This window comes from Geosmithia morbida (assembly GCF_012550715.1).
Source record: "Geosmithia morbida isolate 1262 chromosome Unknown scaffold_0, whole genome shotgun sequence".
In the NCBI taxonomy this organism is placed as follows: Eukaryota; Fungi; Ascomycota; class Sordariomycetes; order Hypocreales; family Bionectriaceae; genus Geosmithia; species Geosmithia morbida.
The window spans coordinates 2017541-2033952 of record NW_023336187.1 but is presented as its reverse complement, the minus strand read 5'-3'; the positions used below and the strand labels follow the sequence as shown (position 1 = coordinate 2033952).

At 56.0% G+C, this 16412-nt stretch overlaps 4 protein-coding genes across 4 annotated transcripts; all 4 read left to right on the top strand.

Moving 5' to 3' along the window:
• Window positions 1-955: 955 nt before the first annotated feature.
• Window positions 956-4664, top strand: GMORB2_0609 (GRAM protein; the record flags this gene model as incomplete). The annotated part of the gene is given in 4 exon segments (XM_035462594.1): window positions 956-985; window positions 1497-1547; window positions 1561-3868; window positions 3955-4664. The coding sequence occupies 4 exon segments, from the start codon at window positions 956-958 to the stop codon at window positions 4662-4664; spliced, it is 3099 nt and encodes a 1032-aa protein (XP_035325524.1).
• Window positions 4665-6160: 1496 nt separating this feature from the next.
• Window positions 6161-7762, top strand: GMORB2_0608 (uncharacterized protein; the record flags this gene model as incomplete). Its single annotated transcript, XM_035462593.1, has 1 exon — window positions 6161-7762. The coding sequence occupies one exon, from the start codon at window positions 6161-6163 to the stop codon at window positions 7760-7762; it is 1602 nt and encodes a 533-aa protein (XP_035325523.1).
• Window positions 7763-7784: 22 nt separating this feature from the next.
• GMORB2_0607 (uncharacterized protein) lies at window positions 7785-9142 on the top strand (the record flags this gene model as incomplete). Its single annotated transcript, XM_035462592.1, has 2 exons — window positions 7785-8111; window positions 8228-9142. The coding sequence occupies 2 exons, from the start codon at window positions 7785-7787 to the stop codon at window positions 9140-9142; spliced, it is 1242 nt and encodes a 413-aa protein (XP_035325522.1).
• Window positions 9143-12154: 3012 nt separating this feature from the next.
• Window positions 12155-14602, top strand: GMORB2_0606 (uncharacterized protein; the record flags this gene model as incomplete). The annotated part of the gene is made up of 4 exons (XM_035462591.1): window positions 12155-12434; window positions 13127-13369; window positions 13497-13858; window positions 14378-14602. 4 exons carry the CDS (start codon window positions 12155-12157, stop codon window positions 14600-14602), a joined length of 1110 nt encoding a protein of 369 aa, XP_035325521.1.
• Between the last annotated feature and the right edge of the window lie 1810 nt (window positions 14603-16412).

Sequence of the window (16412 nt, the reverse complement as noted above, 5' to 3'; positions counted from 1 at the left end):
ACGCGCACACGCAGATATGGAATCCACCAGCACCGCTCGTCGCGACGGTCTTGGCAAACTGTTCCCCCGGGCCATCGCGTCCAAGCAGCGACGACGCAAGCAGCAACGATCCGACACCACCGAGAGCGACGGCACAACCTCCACCAATCTGGGCGGTGAAGATGACGGGCAGCAACAATACTCACACGACCTCGATGACGATGGCCATGGCGAAGCAGACAACCGCCACTCCTCGCGCGATGACAGCGGCAGCTTCAGATCATTCGAGTCGGGGCCCGAACCGTCTCCGTCTGCGTCGAGGGGTAGCCTGTCTGCCATGTTCAGGAAGGGGTCGTCTAGACCTGGATCCAGTCATGCATCAAGGGATGCATCAAGGTCTCGGTGAGTATTTTCTCTCCGTCTTCTCTTGATTTCTGATTCATTGCTCTCTTTTTATTACTTGGTTCAACTTCATTGAATTGCGCATGGCATCCGTTTGGTGGGGCAGCTCTCCTTGGCGGCTTGTTCCAGGTCTCTCGGGGGGGGGGGGCTCTCGAGTCTCAATCCACTGGACCTCCACCCAGGGCCGCTGGGGCGTGCACCCACCCACGGGCCATCATCAATCCTCCTCCATCGAGGTTCCTCCCAGGAGCTTTCCATCATCCCCCCCCCTGTTCGGCTGTTCCCCTGATCCAGCCACAGCTATTATTACGAGTACGGAGTATTACGTCGTAATATCATTGAGGCTTTCCAGCAAGTGCGGATGCCGGCAATATTACAGGTAATACGGAGTGCCAGGCATGTCCTAGTAATATGGGGCCGTATTACTGCTACGGCTGCTATTTACTGCGGAGTGCTCGGTATTACCACTGATGCTTAGTGATATTATTACTACGCTACCTTTGGCATCGTTCTCGTACCTACAGGCTATCACGGGCTACACCGCACTCCTCGGTCTACGATCGGTCTATGATCCATGGATACCAACCAACCTAGTACCGGAATAGTGCGAGCGAGCAGTGCGAGTACTCGTCCCACGTAATACAGTACGAAAAGTACGGATTACGGATTACGAGTACGGGTGTTGCGCCGTCCCGGTATCATCACTATTATCTATACCATTGACCACTGAGCTCTCCACTGAGCTCTCCACTGAGTTCTCTCCACTGAGCTCTCCACTACCTCTCTACCACCTCTTTTACCCCCCCCCACTGCCACTGCCTCTGGGCAGCAGTCATCAACGATTCCTTCGTCACATTCCTCNAACCAATTCAGTCCATTCCCCTACTATTACTCCTCTCTCACCTTGCCAGATACCCCTTATCCTTCTTCTGATACCACTGTTCGATACCTTCACCATCATACCGCTCTTTTGCATTCACCCTCCTTTCATCTCCCCTCTCTCTCTCCCTCGCTCTCTCCTCTTTTCTCCTCCATTCTACGCTCGCTCTCTTTTTCTCAGTCCATCCGTCGTCATCGTTGCTTGAGCTCTCTAACCGAACACACCCGTTCGCCAGATCGCCTTCGAGGCCTCCCATTTCCTCGCGACCGAGCTTCGACCCGTCCTCGTCAGCTCTTCAGGCTTCCTCGCCTCGTGATTCTCCCCCTCCATCTCTGCCGAAATCGCCTCTGCGAGATCCCGCCCAGTCTGGCTCGGGAAACGTTGCGAGACCGAAAACTTCCCATGCCGTGACCTCCTCTGCCAAACATCCCGACCTTGGCCCCTCATCGAAATCAAAGGTCGATCCTCTGACCCTGCCTCCCGTCATCGGAGTCTCGTCGCCCGCCATCGTCAACACCCCTCCCACCCCGACCCTGCCCTCCGACGACGAAGACGGCTTCCAACCCCGGCCGCCTGCCACCGCCGCCACCTGGAAGCCGCAGGCCCTAGGCTCGCCCCCCGCCGATGGCACCACCTCCCGTGAAGCTGTAAACTCGCATAAACGGAGCGCATCCGCGTCGGCCACCGTCGTGCCCAGCAAGCTCTCCCACATCTCGGTGAACCCGCTCACGCCCGCAACCGAAGGCGACGAGGTGCCCTTCAGCCCCAGCTCCGGTTTCTTCTCGTCTATGCTCTCGGCCGCTCAGAGCGCCGCCACCAATATAGGCACCGGTATCAACATCAGAGCGAACAGGGGAGGCCTACAACGATCAGCCACCCTGTCCACCGAGTCGGTCGCCCGCGCAGGTGGCGACAGCAAGCAACAGGCCGAACCCGAGCCGTCTGTGTCGTCGCCGTCGTTGACGGAAACGCAGGATACCATGGACAACCAGAAGGATTCAGCCATCCGGACGCTGGGTGCCGGTGACCTCAGCCTTAGCCAGCTAGGTGTCGTCGACCCTCCGAGCGCCCTCGCCTCCCCCGCCAGCGCTAGGTTCGCTGATCTCGACAACAGGGGTCGCTCCGAGTCGGCGCCCACCGACAACCAGGACTTCGCCTCTCGGGGGTCGTCGAGTAGGCCTCACTCGCTCAACGGCCCGCCCAGCAGGTCGGCCACGCCTTCGCCAGACGGGAACGATAAGGTCGCCCTCCGCCAAAGCGGCAGCCTGCGGAGCTCGCGCAAGGCTCATAGGAAGAGGGGCAGCTCCGTCACCACCAGCAACACCGCGAATGTCGTGGGCGCGCCGCTGTCGGGCGCCGCCACCAGCCCGCTGCCCCAGAATCCGGCCGCCAGCGTCAGCACGCCCAAGCTCACGGGATTTGCCATTGCTAGTAAGAAGAGGAACCGCGACTTCCACAACGTCTTTAAGAGCGTCCCCGACGATGATTACCTCATCGAGGACTACAGCTGCGCGCTGCAGAGGGAGATCCTCGCGCACGGCCGCCTGTACGTGTCTGAGGGTCACCTATGCTTCAGCAGCAACATCCTGGGCTGGTCGACCACGCTCGTCATGAGCTTCGATGAGATCATGTCGGTCGAGAAGAGAAGCACGGCCCTTCTGTTCAAGAACGGCCTGATGATCTCCACCCTGCACGCCAAGCACATCTTTGCCAGCTTCACCAGCCGTGACGCCACCTACGACCTCATCGTCAACATCTGGAAGCTCGGACACCCCACCCTCACCAGCACCCTCAACGGCGTCAAGGTCGAGGGCACCGGCGGCGACAAGACGGAGAAGCTCGACGGCGATGAGCCCCTAGCCCTCGAGGGGGGCGAGGCGCAGCTCGACTCCGGCACGGAAGAGGAGACAGACGACGACGACAGTGACGACTTCTACGTCGAGGACGACAGCGACCTGGCAGCCGGCCGCAACTCGACAGCCGACCTCAACGGCGACGGCGCCGAAGCCGAAAAGCCCCTCCTGCGTAAGGCGTCGGGTGCGGCCGCCAACGGCGCCCCCGCGGCCGTCAAGGACATGCCCGCAGCAGCCGGAGGAGCCTCCGCCGCCGCCGCCGCCGCGGTCGACTTCCCGGGGCCTGCGACGCACGCGCCCACCGACTGCGGCGACTCGGCAACGCACTACGACAAGGTGGTCGGCGACGACGTCATTGCCGCGCCGCTGGGACAGGTGTACAGCCTCATGTTTGGTGCCAACTCGGCCGCCTTCATGACCAAGTTCCTGTCGGCCGACTCCAAGTGCATGGACGTGCAGATTGAAGACAAGAAGGGCCTCAGCCTGGACAACCGGAGCCACACCTACACGTACATCAAGCCTCTCAACTCCACCATCGGCCCCAAGTCGGCCAAGTGCATCATCACCGAGACGCTCGACTCGCTCGACTACGAAAAGGCGGCCAACATCACCATGGCCACGCAGACGCCCGACGTCCCCAGCGGCAACATCTTTGTCGTCAAGACAAAATACTGCCTCTCCTGGGCAGAGAATAACAGCACCAGGGTATTTGTCAACTGCACGATCGAGTGGTCTGGCAAGAGCTGGATCAAGGGTACGTCTCCACATCCCACTCACGCAATCTTCCTATCCAACCGTGGTATGCAACATCCGAGCTGACGAGTGCGCACCGGATCACAGGCCCGGTCGAGAAAGCCGCCAGCGACGGCCAAGCAGAACACTGCAAGCTCATCTTCTCCAGCATCCGCGCCGCCCTGTCGTCTAGATCGCGGGCCAACACGGGCACCAACGGAGCCGGAGGCAAGGGCGCCGGCGGCAAGAAGAAGGGCAAGAAGGGCAAGGCGGCGCAGTCGAGTCTCCAGTCGGCCGAGAAGTCGGGGTCCAACTCTAACGCGGTCCAACCCGACTGGGGTCCCCTCGAGCCCGTACGGTCGGTAGCCGAGCCGCTATTCGACATCGTACGGCCGCTGTTGACGGGCAACGTCATGTACGGCCTCCTCGTCGGCCTCCTGGTGGCCGCATGGTTCGGCTTCGGCCTCTCACCTAAGGGGGGGGGCGGAGCCGGCGCCGGCGGCACGGGCGGCGTCGGGGGAGCCGGCGGACCGGGTCATTACGGATACGGACCGATCCGCGGGGGCCCTGACAGGATGGCAGCCTACGATGAGATGTGGCGCAGGGAGGACAGCAACCTCTGGGAATGGTTGGAGGAGAGGACGGGTATGGAGAGGATGTATGCTGACGGGGCGCATCCGCGGAGAAGAGTGCAGCGGCCGTACAGAGACGGCCGTAGGGACACCAAGGAGCTGGAAGAGGCGTTGAGAGTGACGCAGGCGAAACTAAAGATTCTGGAGGAGGCCATGGGGAAGTCTCCATCTAGTATGGAAGGCTGAGATCTGAGCTGGCTGTGTTAGTCTTGCCAGATCGTGCCAGGGAGGGAACGTGTGTGGTATGAGTCATGGCAAGTGGCAAAAACCGGGGTAAGATGCTGATCTGAACCTGAAACTCTGTAACAAGTATCAACCAACATTTGTATTTTTTTTTCGTTCCTGTCTTTTTCTTTTTTTTTCTTCCCTGTCTTCTCTCACTCTCTCTCACTCACTCTCTCTATCTCTCTCTCTCTCTCTCTTTCTTCTTCTTCTTCTCGTTCTGTTATATATTTTTTGGGGCTGGTAGACTGCCTTGCGGCTGCTGGCTCGTTCACTGCATTCAGCGAAATTAGTTCCTTTGTCGATATTTGGTTTCCTTGGCTTTGCTTGGCTCATCACTACTTGTAGCTACACTCGATACTTGATTCAACAACCAGTACAGAATACTCGATGCTCGGTCTGACTCACGATGCTCGGTCTGACTCACAGCGAGTGGTCATGGCAGATGAGGCTTAGGACTACCCACAGCCAAGAGAAGGGTATTGGATGGAACCGCAAGAAATGCACGTGTACATGTACAGATATGCGCCCTGCATTGGGCACTTTGCATTCCGCTCGTCCAAATAAACCTGATATCAGAGATTGTATAGTAGTGCTCCTACTGTGCTGAAAGACAGCAAGCGTTCATCACAAGATTTGTCAGCACTTGACAGGAATAGATAGAATAGGTAAAGGCTACAAATAACTATGAGGGATATACGTTTTCGTATATATATATACTAATGAACCAGATATATAGTAGCATAACGTTTGATATCTTCCTTCATACCATTCTATTAATATGATAGAGTAATAGCTATCAAGGTCCGTCCTATCCACTCTTAGGTGTCATTGTCATAGATAAACTACTCCCAGGTTAGGTAAGCGGGCCTCGATCATAAAACCGTCGAGTCCATTGCTACAATTGTGATGAAGAACTTGACACCACACAACACCTCACTTACCTTTTGAGGTATGTGGGTGTGTTGAGTGGTAAAAGTAGAGATGTCCTTGAGTGTGGGGTGGTGTCGGATCTAGCAGAGCAGGACCTCTCTCAGTGGTGTGCTTTCACTGATGCTTCTCTATACCTCAGCTCATTAACAGTTGATTCCTACGATTATAACCTACACCACTCAAGAAAAGTCCTACACGTGTCGGACCCCAGCACCTTGCTTCTGTTACCAGGCAGTAGATGTGAATGCAGTATCAAGTCCTACAACTTCTTCTCTTGTCCTATCATTTGCTCTGTACGTCACACCTACATGATGTCATTTCCAGGGGGGGGGTTATTTTTATATGCATCTGTCTGAATCTAGTTGTATCTTTTCTCTCTCTTGACGAACTCTCTTTTGTGCAATGCCGTCTTTGTATAGTGATATACTGGTGCTACGACAGCGGGACAGCCAAGAGCTTCGATGATGTCATGTGCACCGACAAGGGCTGCTGTGTCCCACCTGTCCCGAAGGAAGAAGATCGTGTCCATGGCCAGGAGTCTATTAGGCTCTCTTGGCCATCGGTCCAGGACCGGGTCCCCGCCGGACGTGGACGTGAGCGGTGCCCTCGACGACAGCGACCACGCTTCCGTGGATGGTGGTGGTGGTCCCCCGCCTAGCTGCCTTGACGCTCGGAGGGATGGGCTTCGGGGTCTTCCGCAGCATCAACTGCTCCCGGCCGAGCTCCAGGCCGAAGGGATATACGAGATCGGTTCAGACGAAGTGTCACACCCAACAGTCGCTGTAGACATTCAGGAGGCATGGCGGCAGGATGATGACCAATGGCAGGAAGGGCTGCAGTACCCCTTTACCATGGCACCGCCGCCGCCGCCGCCGCCGCCGCCGCCGCCTCAGTCGAAGGTTCACCATCCCGCCGAGCTATCGGATACCGTCGTCCCCTCCAGCCTCTCCGTCCTCCCCGCTTCGGCCGCTGCTGCTCCCTCAGGCGACAACACACTTGATATCAGACCCAGCCTACGGTTGGAGACGGCAGGTCTCACACTACCTGGAACCCAGCCTTACAAGTCTCGCAGCAGGACCCTTGCCCCGAGCTCCTCGGTCAGATCGACAAATAGCACTAATAGCACCAGCAGCATCGGGAGCTGTACCATGTCCACCATGTCGACATGCTCGGGAGGATGGGGCCACATGGCCGATTCCGCCACGACGACCCCGACCGAAGACTTCTGCCCCGATAACCCCTTTGCCCCGTCACTGCCATCATCAAAGGCCGCTCTGCCTGATCCTTTGCCACCATTTCAGGAGGCCCGTCAGACGTATCGTGATGACGGCCATTCCTATCCACAGCATGCGACCGACAGGCCAGATGTGTCGTTTACGGAGCTGCCCGCTGAGATGCGTGCGCCTATTCCTCCCCCACAGCCGCCGCCACCGATGACTGCCGCCCCCCCAATGGATCTGCTCGACCATTTCTTCCCGTTTTCGGTATCAACACCTCAGTCCCAGCCGAGGGAGCTTGCAGGGCCGCTCATGGATGCTAGCGACCGTCTCGTCGACGCCTGTTCCCTCATACAGACAGTCTGTCATGGGCTCAAAGCGGATATCGGCGAGTCCAGGAAGCGACTACAGGACATTGCAGAAAATAATCACCTGGCCAAGAAACTGATTGAAATGCCTCCCGAACAGGTTGTCAAAATCGGTCTCGATACGCTGGATGACGTCCAGCGCCACGGCCACGGAGGCGGTCAGACGCCCGCTGCTGCCACCATCCCCTCCTCCCCCCCATCGCCTATCAATACCATATGCCTGATCCACCTGTTCTACGCCTCCCCCCTCCGCATACAAGAGCACGACGCCCAGAATCGCTGCTGGGATGTCTTCAGACAGGTCGTCTCGTACAGCACGTGGCTCGGGCAGCCAGACCGCGACGCCTATCTCCACGTTGTCGACGCGCTGTGGAAGCCACCGGCTATGAGCTGCGAAGCTTCTGCGGATCTCACCAGGGGATCAGCAGCAGCAGCAGCGGAGGAGACGTCGCCGAAGTCAGGGGGCGGGGTGCCGCAGATGCTGGCCTGGAGAGCGTTGACTGGCCCGTTGGCCCTCATTGCCGTGTTCTTGGATGGTTTGTGACCCACCCCCCCTCTCACTCGAGATGCTATGCGATTTGGAGATAGATGTCCGTCCTGATAACCTGGTGGCAGAAGTTGAGCTATCGGTAGTCTGTGAAGTTCAGAATAGCAGCATCCTGGCTTCCGATATCTCCATAAAACACATGAAGGACATCACACTCAATCCGACCCGGAACCCCGAAATCAAGGATACCCTTAGGCGTATACAGATGACACTCAACGGCAGGTTTGGCTCGAAGACCCCTGCTTTCGCCCTAGAATTGGCATGCCTGTACAGAGATTTCAATGTGTACTCTACCGGCAGCTTGGCCACTCGGCTGTTCGAGCTGAAACTAATATACTATGGAATGGTAGGCTAACGAGGGAGCTGCACCCTGGGTCCTCCTGCTAATACGCCATATTCGAATAGATATCTCTACCCAGCCAAGTTTTCTTTGACGACTACGTCCCCTGTGTTCGAACACAGATGGACATGCTGTACAGTCATCACATCCGCGGGTCACCAGACCGTAACCCCATATCCCGATCGGATTACTACTGCCTCGACACCAGGCTCATCAGGTCCGTCATCGGTCTCCCACCGTCAAGGTCGTCATCAACGCCGTATCTGAGCTCATATCTCGATATCGATATGGATGAGACGGTTTCCATGGCAGCAGACGCAAGGTTAGAGACGGTAACTTCTCGCGATGACTGCTCCCGTGGGCTCCATGACATGACGCCAATTTTCGGACCGGGATCACCGAACCCTGCCATCCTTGCCGACAGCCCGCGGACACAAGATCACAAGGTATTCTGGAGCTACCCTCTTGACACGGCGGATACGCGATGGACATGCAAGAGAGATGCCACGAATGCGACGGCGGCGATCCCGGCAGCTGAGGCCTCCTCGTCCCCGTCCTCACGGACAAGGACGTCTCCTCCCATGCTACAGGAAGGCTACCATACGCCGGCAGCGGCGGAGGCGGCAAGAGCGGCGGCTTCCAGAGCGTCACGGGTAGGCCAGGCCCAAGAGAAGCCAATGCCGGCTCCGCCGCCACCCCAGCAGCAGCAGCAGCAGCAGCAGCTTGCGGGACCTCTGGCGTCTATAGAACTGCAGGCGAGCAATCCACGGCCCATCTGCCAAGATTGCGGGTACCGACCCAGTGGTGACCCTCACTGGTACGCAGGCAGCATGACAAAGCACAGGAAGACGAAGCACGCGGCAGAGAACACGATATTTCAGTGCCCTTACCCCGGTTGCCCGTCCAAGTTTACCAACCGGGCGGATAACCTACGGCAGCACCAGATCAAGAAGAAGCACTTCATCGACACTGACGATGCGGGGAGCAGCAGCGGAAGAGACCAGGGGAAGAGAAGGAAGAAGATGTCAGCGGTGTGAGGTGGAGGGAGTTGGTGAGCGTATTCTTTTTTTTTTTTTCTCTTTTTCTTCTTCTTTTTTTCTTTCCCCCGACATCGTTTTCGGTGGCGACGAAACTACAAGTAAGAATAGACTGAATATAACCCACCATCGTTGGACGTCTGATGACATTATCACCACCAGTACTTTAGCAGGATGAGTACAAGTACTGTATCTGGCGGGTCTATCGCGTCTCTTGATGGAGATCGATCTCTCGATGGAGATCAAGACGTTGCGGTCAGCAGGGTAGGTATCTGCGTATTAGCGATGTACAGAGTAATAATAGTATCATCCATCTCATGCACAGATTACTCGTAGACGTACATTTCTACTCTCGGAGAAGCACGGTGTAATCTGTAGGGATATGGGGGTTATTATCCATACGGAGGGTGCTGAATTTTTGGTCGTTACGGGGTGCTACGTGGTAATAAACGGAGCAGGCAGGTAGTAATCATACTCCGTACGAGCACGGAGTGTGCGTGGATTCCTTTTTCTTTCCTCTTCCTGAAAGTCGACGGTGGACCTCGTTTCATCGCAACAGTTTCAATGCTTGTAGCACAATGCTCAGGGATATCTACATGATTATAATATATATCTATATACCGATATATCTATATATTTATCTCTCTCCCTCTCTCTCTCTCTCTATATACAGATGTACCCGAGGTATTCGCATCGTGTAGAGAATGACGCCGAGGTCTGAGGAGGATCGAGGTGAGGAAGAGTAAAAAAGTCTGCTGTTGAGAGAAGAATGTAAGCACCACATACAGGACACAGGAGCATCGGGGAGGTCGGTTTACGGACTACAAGGGAATAATAGGCTTCTGGTTTGTGGTATGTTAGGTACGATCACTGGCTCCGGTGCTGGCTACAGCGCCTTCAGCTGATGTACGTGCCACGACGAGTGCTAAGGTCAGTAATCCGTATTACAGATGACCAGTATCATACTCGCATGTACGTAACCCCCCCCCTCCCCTTTCATCAAGGACCAAGACTCGACCGTGTTTTGACGCGTCTTGGCGGCTTACCGTACGAGTGAGTGGCAGGTACCTGGGCTTGCACTCCATCGCTCCCTGGAAGAGAGAGAGAGAGACGGGATGATGGTAGGACAGCACAGGCAGAGAGTATGGTGGTAGAGATAGACTACCGGCAAGGTACGTATAATGGGAAGATGGAGATCTCTGAATATAGAGAGCAGCCATCGTATCTGTTATAAGAAAAGATGATCATGGATTGCAACGATACATGCAAGGATTAACCGTACAACGCGCTTGCCCGACGTGGCAGTGGCGTGTTGTTGCCGGCTTAGCGTGGACGCGTAAGTCCCCCCCTTCCCCGTGCCAGTGCCAGTGGTACGGCGTAGGTAGACACTGACACTGGAGCGGTGCGCCAGGACAGTACTCGTACACTGTAACCACCCGCCGGTCCTAGCTGATGTCCGCTTCCACTGGTGGCGCTGCGATGCCCGGGCCTGCGATGCCCGTGACGCCTGTGATGCTGCCCGTCGTGTCCATCCATTCGATGCTCACCCCGCTGCTGCCCGCGGTGATGCTGCCTGGGCTCTGTACGAGCATTACGAGGGTAGGTACCTCGTACATGTGATGCTGCACATCACCACTACTCTGTATGGCTAACCTCGTACTCCCCGTAGTAGAGTGCGGTATCGTACCCGCCAACTTGGCAGCCCGAGCGGCTCTGTGTTTGACGGTCAAGGTATTAATTACCAGGATGCATCCCAAGCGGGAGACCGCACACATGATGATTTGCATCGACGCTGATGGCCGAGATTGGGCGATCCATGAGGGAGTTGACGCCGCAGTCTACGTGCATTCATCGTTATCACCATCACTCGTAATCCGTACTCTGCTAGTAGAGGAGAGTCCGACTGATGCTACGGATCCGACCGGACTCTTCCCTGATGTTAGAGAGCCAACCGTGGTAATACATCTCCAGCACTGCTGATACGGGTACCCCCGTACAACTGACCCTGGTACGTGACGGTGTATCGGTGTACCGTACAGCCCAGGCCCAGCCGGACCCGGTTGGACCAGCCCAGCCTGAAAGCCAGTCTCTGGCGATATTTTCTCTCTCTCCTCCCCCCCCCTCTCGGTGTATGTAGAACACACACGGCTAGCACTCCACAGTAGAGGGAGGGTCCGTGCTATACCCCTCCCCTCCCTCCCCTCCATCTCCTTCTAATATCCACGCCTCCCTCTCATCCTCCCTCTCCTTCTCTCTTTCTTTTCCCTCCCATCTCCCACGCCTCCTCCCTTCAATCTAAAGACACCCCCAGCAGCAGCAGCAGTAGCAGCCTCACAATCTTCCAAGGGTGTTTGCCCACCGCCTGGCCATAGCAGTCAAGCCAACGACACACACGACCAAACATTTTTTTTTTCTCTTCTTTCTTTCGAGTCCATCTCGAGTTGACGTTTTGCTATTGTTTATTTCTTCCCGTCTCACCTTGAGGGTCAGAGAAAAGCCTTGCTTGTCTTGCTTTCCGCTGCCTTACCTGCCTTTCTGTTCTCCCCCCCCCACCGGATTACTTCATCCGCCTGAACCGACCGACACGTTGCTGCTGAACTCTTTTTATATTTTATTTTATGAATTTTCTTTCCCTTTTGCTTTCTCCTCCCACCCTTCCCTTCCCACAACCGGCCGTTCCCTCCACCCCACACACCACACACCACACTCCAACGGCAGACGCGTGACTCTAAAAAATTACCCAACTTTTTTTTTTTTTCTCTCCTCCTCCCATCCTTCGTCACAAGAAAGACGATACACGGCGAAAAGAGGGTATCGTTCGCACGGAAACCTTCGATATCGAATCCGACTCGGTCACACGCCCTCCCACACTCTTATGACTTACCAACCGTTGTGAGACGACAGACAACAGAACCTGCAAATTTTTCTTCTTCAAAATTAAAAAGTCGGGAGGGAAAAAGGCGAAAATTACACACACGACATCGCGGGATCGCCCACGGGCCACCGTGAACCATGTCGTCTCTGGGACCACCTGGCCCCGGGGCTCACGGGCTCAACTTCAACCCAGCTGGCCTCAGACGGAATCCGGGCTTCCCTCCGCCGCACCCCGCTCAGCCGAACAAGCAGTCGCCCGTTCCTCATACCGCGTCACCCTACCAGTCTCAGTACGCTCCTCAGCATCCGCCTCAGCAGTACCCCCATCACCTCTTCGCGCCCCAGGTCAACGGAAATGTCCCCAACGGTGCCTCGAGGGCTCCCAACGCCCACCCGCAGAATGTTCTGGGCGTTCAGCGTCAGCGAGGCGCTCCTCCTCGTCAGCCCATGCCGCCGCAATCTCAGACCCAACCACAACCTTCGTCAATGCTTTTCCCGGGGCCCATGAGCCAGTCTGTCCAGCATGACCCCATCATGGCTCATCATCACCAGCAGCAGCAGCAGCAGCAGCAGCAGCAGCAGCATCACCAACAGCAGCAGCACCCCGGTCACCCCTCACACCAGCCGCTCCCGGGACACCAGCAGCAGCATCACCAGGCTCACCAACCCCACCCTCAACAGCATCAGACCCTGCAGGGCCATCAGCCACACCAACCTCACCCCTCCCAGCAGCCGCAGCCACCTCACCAGGCTCATCTGCAGCAACAGCAGGCGGCGCAGCAGCAGCAGCAACAACAACAACAACAGCAGCAGCAGCAGCAGCAGCAGCGCGCCCATCAGCAACAGCACCAGCTGCAGCGTCAATCTTCGCAGCATCAACACCAGCACCAGCAGACGCCTCCGCAACATCTTGCCCACCAGCCTCAACTCCCGCATCAGCAGCAGCAGCATCAGCAGCAGCAGCAGCAACAGCAACAGCAACCACCGCAAATCTCACTCCGGCAGCAACCGACAGCACAGCTTGGGCAGCCGACAAACCAACCGCAGCATCAACCGAAGCAGAATCATCAATTGCCCCCTCCCACACAACAGCAGCCACAGCCATCCCAGACTCAAGCCCAAGCCCAAGCACAGGCACAGGCACAGGCACAGGCCCAGGCACAGGCACAGGCACAGGCACAGGCACAAGCACAGGCACAGGCACAGGCACAGGCCCAGGCCCAGGCTCAAGCACAGGCTCAAGCACAGGCTCAGATTCAGATGCAAGCACAGGCAACGCCGCCGGCACCGGCACCGGCACCGCAGGCCAAGGGAGGCCGAGGCCATCCCACTCCACAGCAGAAGCAGAAGCAGGTACCGACGCCGGCACTGCCAGCGCCAGCCCAGACCCAGAAGTCGCAGAGCGAAGCAGCAGCGCAAGAAGACGCGCACCCGACGGAGGATATGGACATCGACGATAGCCACCACGATGGAGATACAGAAGTCAGCGGGCTCGACTCGAGGCTCCTCGACGACCCTTCGTACGTCCCGACGCAGCCCATGGGGGAGATGATGTCGCCACCACCCGAGGGAGGTAGCTATCCAACGTTGGAGGCTGTCCAGAAGGCCGTCCTGCGCTACTGCACCTCGGTGGGCTACGCTATCGTCATCGGCCGCTCCAAGAAGACGCTGCCGGGGTTGAAGAAGGTGCTCTTTGTCTGCGACCGCGCAGGGAAGCCGCCCAACAGGGTCAGCCCAGAGTTCCGGAAGCGAAAGACGTCGTCGAGGAAGTGCGACTGCCCATTCGGGTTCTTCGCCATAGAGCAGCGTACGCAGTGGACGATTCGTTACCGGCCAGACAAGGTGCACCTGCACCATAACCACGGGCCGAGCAAGGGGCCGTCACACCATCCAGCGGCGAGAAAGCTCGACAGCAAGATGGTGACGGCTGTGAAGCAGCTCAAGGAGAGTGGTACGTCATCCTACCCACCACCACCAAGTGACACAACCTCACCATCCACAGGTGTTGGCGTCCCGGAGACACTCGCCATATTGCAGAACGAGAACCCCGATTGCCATCTGCTGCCCCGCGATATCTACAATGCCCGCGCCGCCATCAACAGGAACCCGTCAAAGGCGGGCTCGGCAGACGAGCAACAGCCGCCGCAGCCACAGCAGCAGCCACAGCCACAGCCACAGCCACAGCCACAGCCACAGCCACAGCCACAGCCACAGCAGCAGCAGCAGCAGAAGCAGCAGCAGCAGCAGCAGCAACAACAACAACAACAACAACAACAACAACAACAACAACAACAACAACAACAGCAGCAGCAGCAGCAGCAGCAGCAGCAAGCATCTAGCATCTACACGAAGACGCCGCAGACATCGGAAGAAAAGCTACGACGCGAGCTCGCCAAGGTCAAGGAAGATTTCAAGAAGATGGAAGAGGATAAGCAAAAACAGATTGACGAGCTCAAGAGCAAGATTGAGGAGAAGGACCAGATGATTCACAAGTTTGAAACGTTTATCGACATCTGCAATCAGCGAGTCATGGTGCAGAGGGAGCGTCTCGAAGGTGGGCAGTCCGGGGGTGGTAACCTGCCATGATTAGCCCTTGCTGCTGGCTGTCATGATGAGAAACAACGTCTGAACCTGCCGCCAAGGCAGGAAACGAAAACAACCAAAAAAAGCATATTAGGCGCAACATAGGGGTTCCTAGGGTGTACATGGGTCTCGGGTCTTCTTTTTCTCTCTCTTCTTTTTTTTTTTCGAGGAAGATTCTTTGGACCTGTCTACGAAAAGAAGACGGACATGGCCGTGTCTGTTTACGCTGTCATGGCTGCTCTCCTTTTCTCCAGGCGTTTGGGGGGAAAAAAGACAAGTCATGTCATTTTTCTTTCTCGTCTTTGCTTGTCTGGTAGTTTGTGAATTAGGGGGAGGAGGAAGAAAGGATGTTTTATATCGTGGGTTTGGGGTTATGTCTCTCTGTGTGCCTTACCTCTGCCACCCTTTCCCTTCCCTGACACTCGTCAATCACTACACCTGGAACCCGACCGGGAATCGAGCGGAACTTGATTCTTGGTGAAGGGTTTATTTCTGTGTGTTTGACCTGAGAGAGAGAGAGAGAGAAGAGCAGAGAGGGAGAAGAGAGAGGAGAGAGAGATGGGAGGATGGGAGTATTTACATTCATGGTAGATGATGGATCTAAGAATAATGTGTATACGCGTGGACTGGGAGAGCATCAGGATTGTCACGTTTTCTTCTTCTTTTTTCACTCGTGTTATTTTTCTTAGATATTCTCTGGTTGTTATATGCTTGGGATCTTGTTTGGTATTCATCGCTGGGTTGTTATGACTTTTAGAAGTTTGTTGTATTGACGATTGATATGATTGGTGTTGATCTACGTGCATGAGTGAGTGCAAATCACATCAAACATGAGCACAGCATTCCCCAAACTTTAGCAATAACCAACAGCCTTATTACCTTGTACGGCGTCATGGTATCAACCGTCCCGCTCTTTCTGTGGGCACCAGCTAGACAGTGATCTCGGGCTACCTACATGTATGCATTGCTGTACTCGTGCTGCTCCGTACGTCAGGTACACTGGGTGATGGTGGATACATCGATACAGTGGGTTGCATCTATCTACGGAGTTGCTGTAGAGGGACGGGGGAGTCGCTGTATTATTACGAGTGAGTACAGACATGTACGGGTGGTTGCCACTCTTACCTCTTGCAGGGACGGGTACGAGGACCTACCGTACCCCGTTTGCACGTCGTAAAGTTGGCAAAGCAGTGTACGGGCATGTATGTACCTATCTACTCCCTATAACAGGCTGTGGAGTAGAGCGTGATTCGAGGGGCTTAATGGTGGATAGTCAGCCAGCTGGCGGACGATCCGCCAAGTGGATACGGGGAGGTACATTCTATCCAATAAAGCTGCCCAATAAGAGATACCCTAGAACCGTCATCTCGTAGCAGCGGGCTGTAGCAGCAACTCGCCACGACTCGCTCCTGACGGGGGGGGAGGGCCACGCCGCGGCGCGGGCGCGTCGTCACATCTCCAGCAGTGTCTTGTGGAAATTGATACCTTCTTTTCTCTGGGTAGATTACAGATTACAATCGCTCTCTTTCTCTTCACCTCCAACGACACGCGCACTCTCCTTCCCTCTCTCCGCCTCTCCTGACAGAGCGCCATACTGCAGAGACGAATTCGAAGTTGGACGATACCCACCTACCTTTCTGGTACTTTACCTTTTCAGACCGTTCCTTCTATCTTCTTTTTTTGCTACTACCATCATTTTACCCTTGACTTTCTCTCTACCCCTTGATCGCCATCCCGAGACCTTTTTTTCTTTCTTTCTTCATCTTCTCTCGATAGCCGACCAGAATACGGGAAGAAAGAGAGAAGAGAGAGT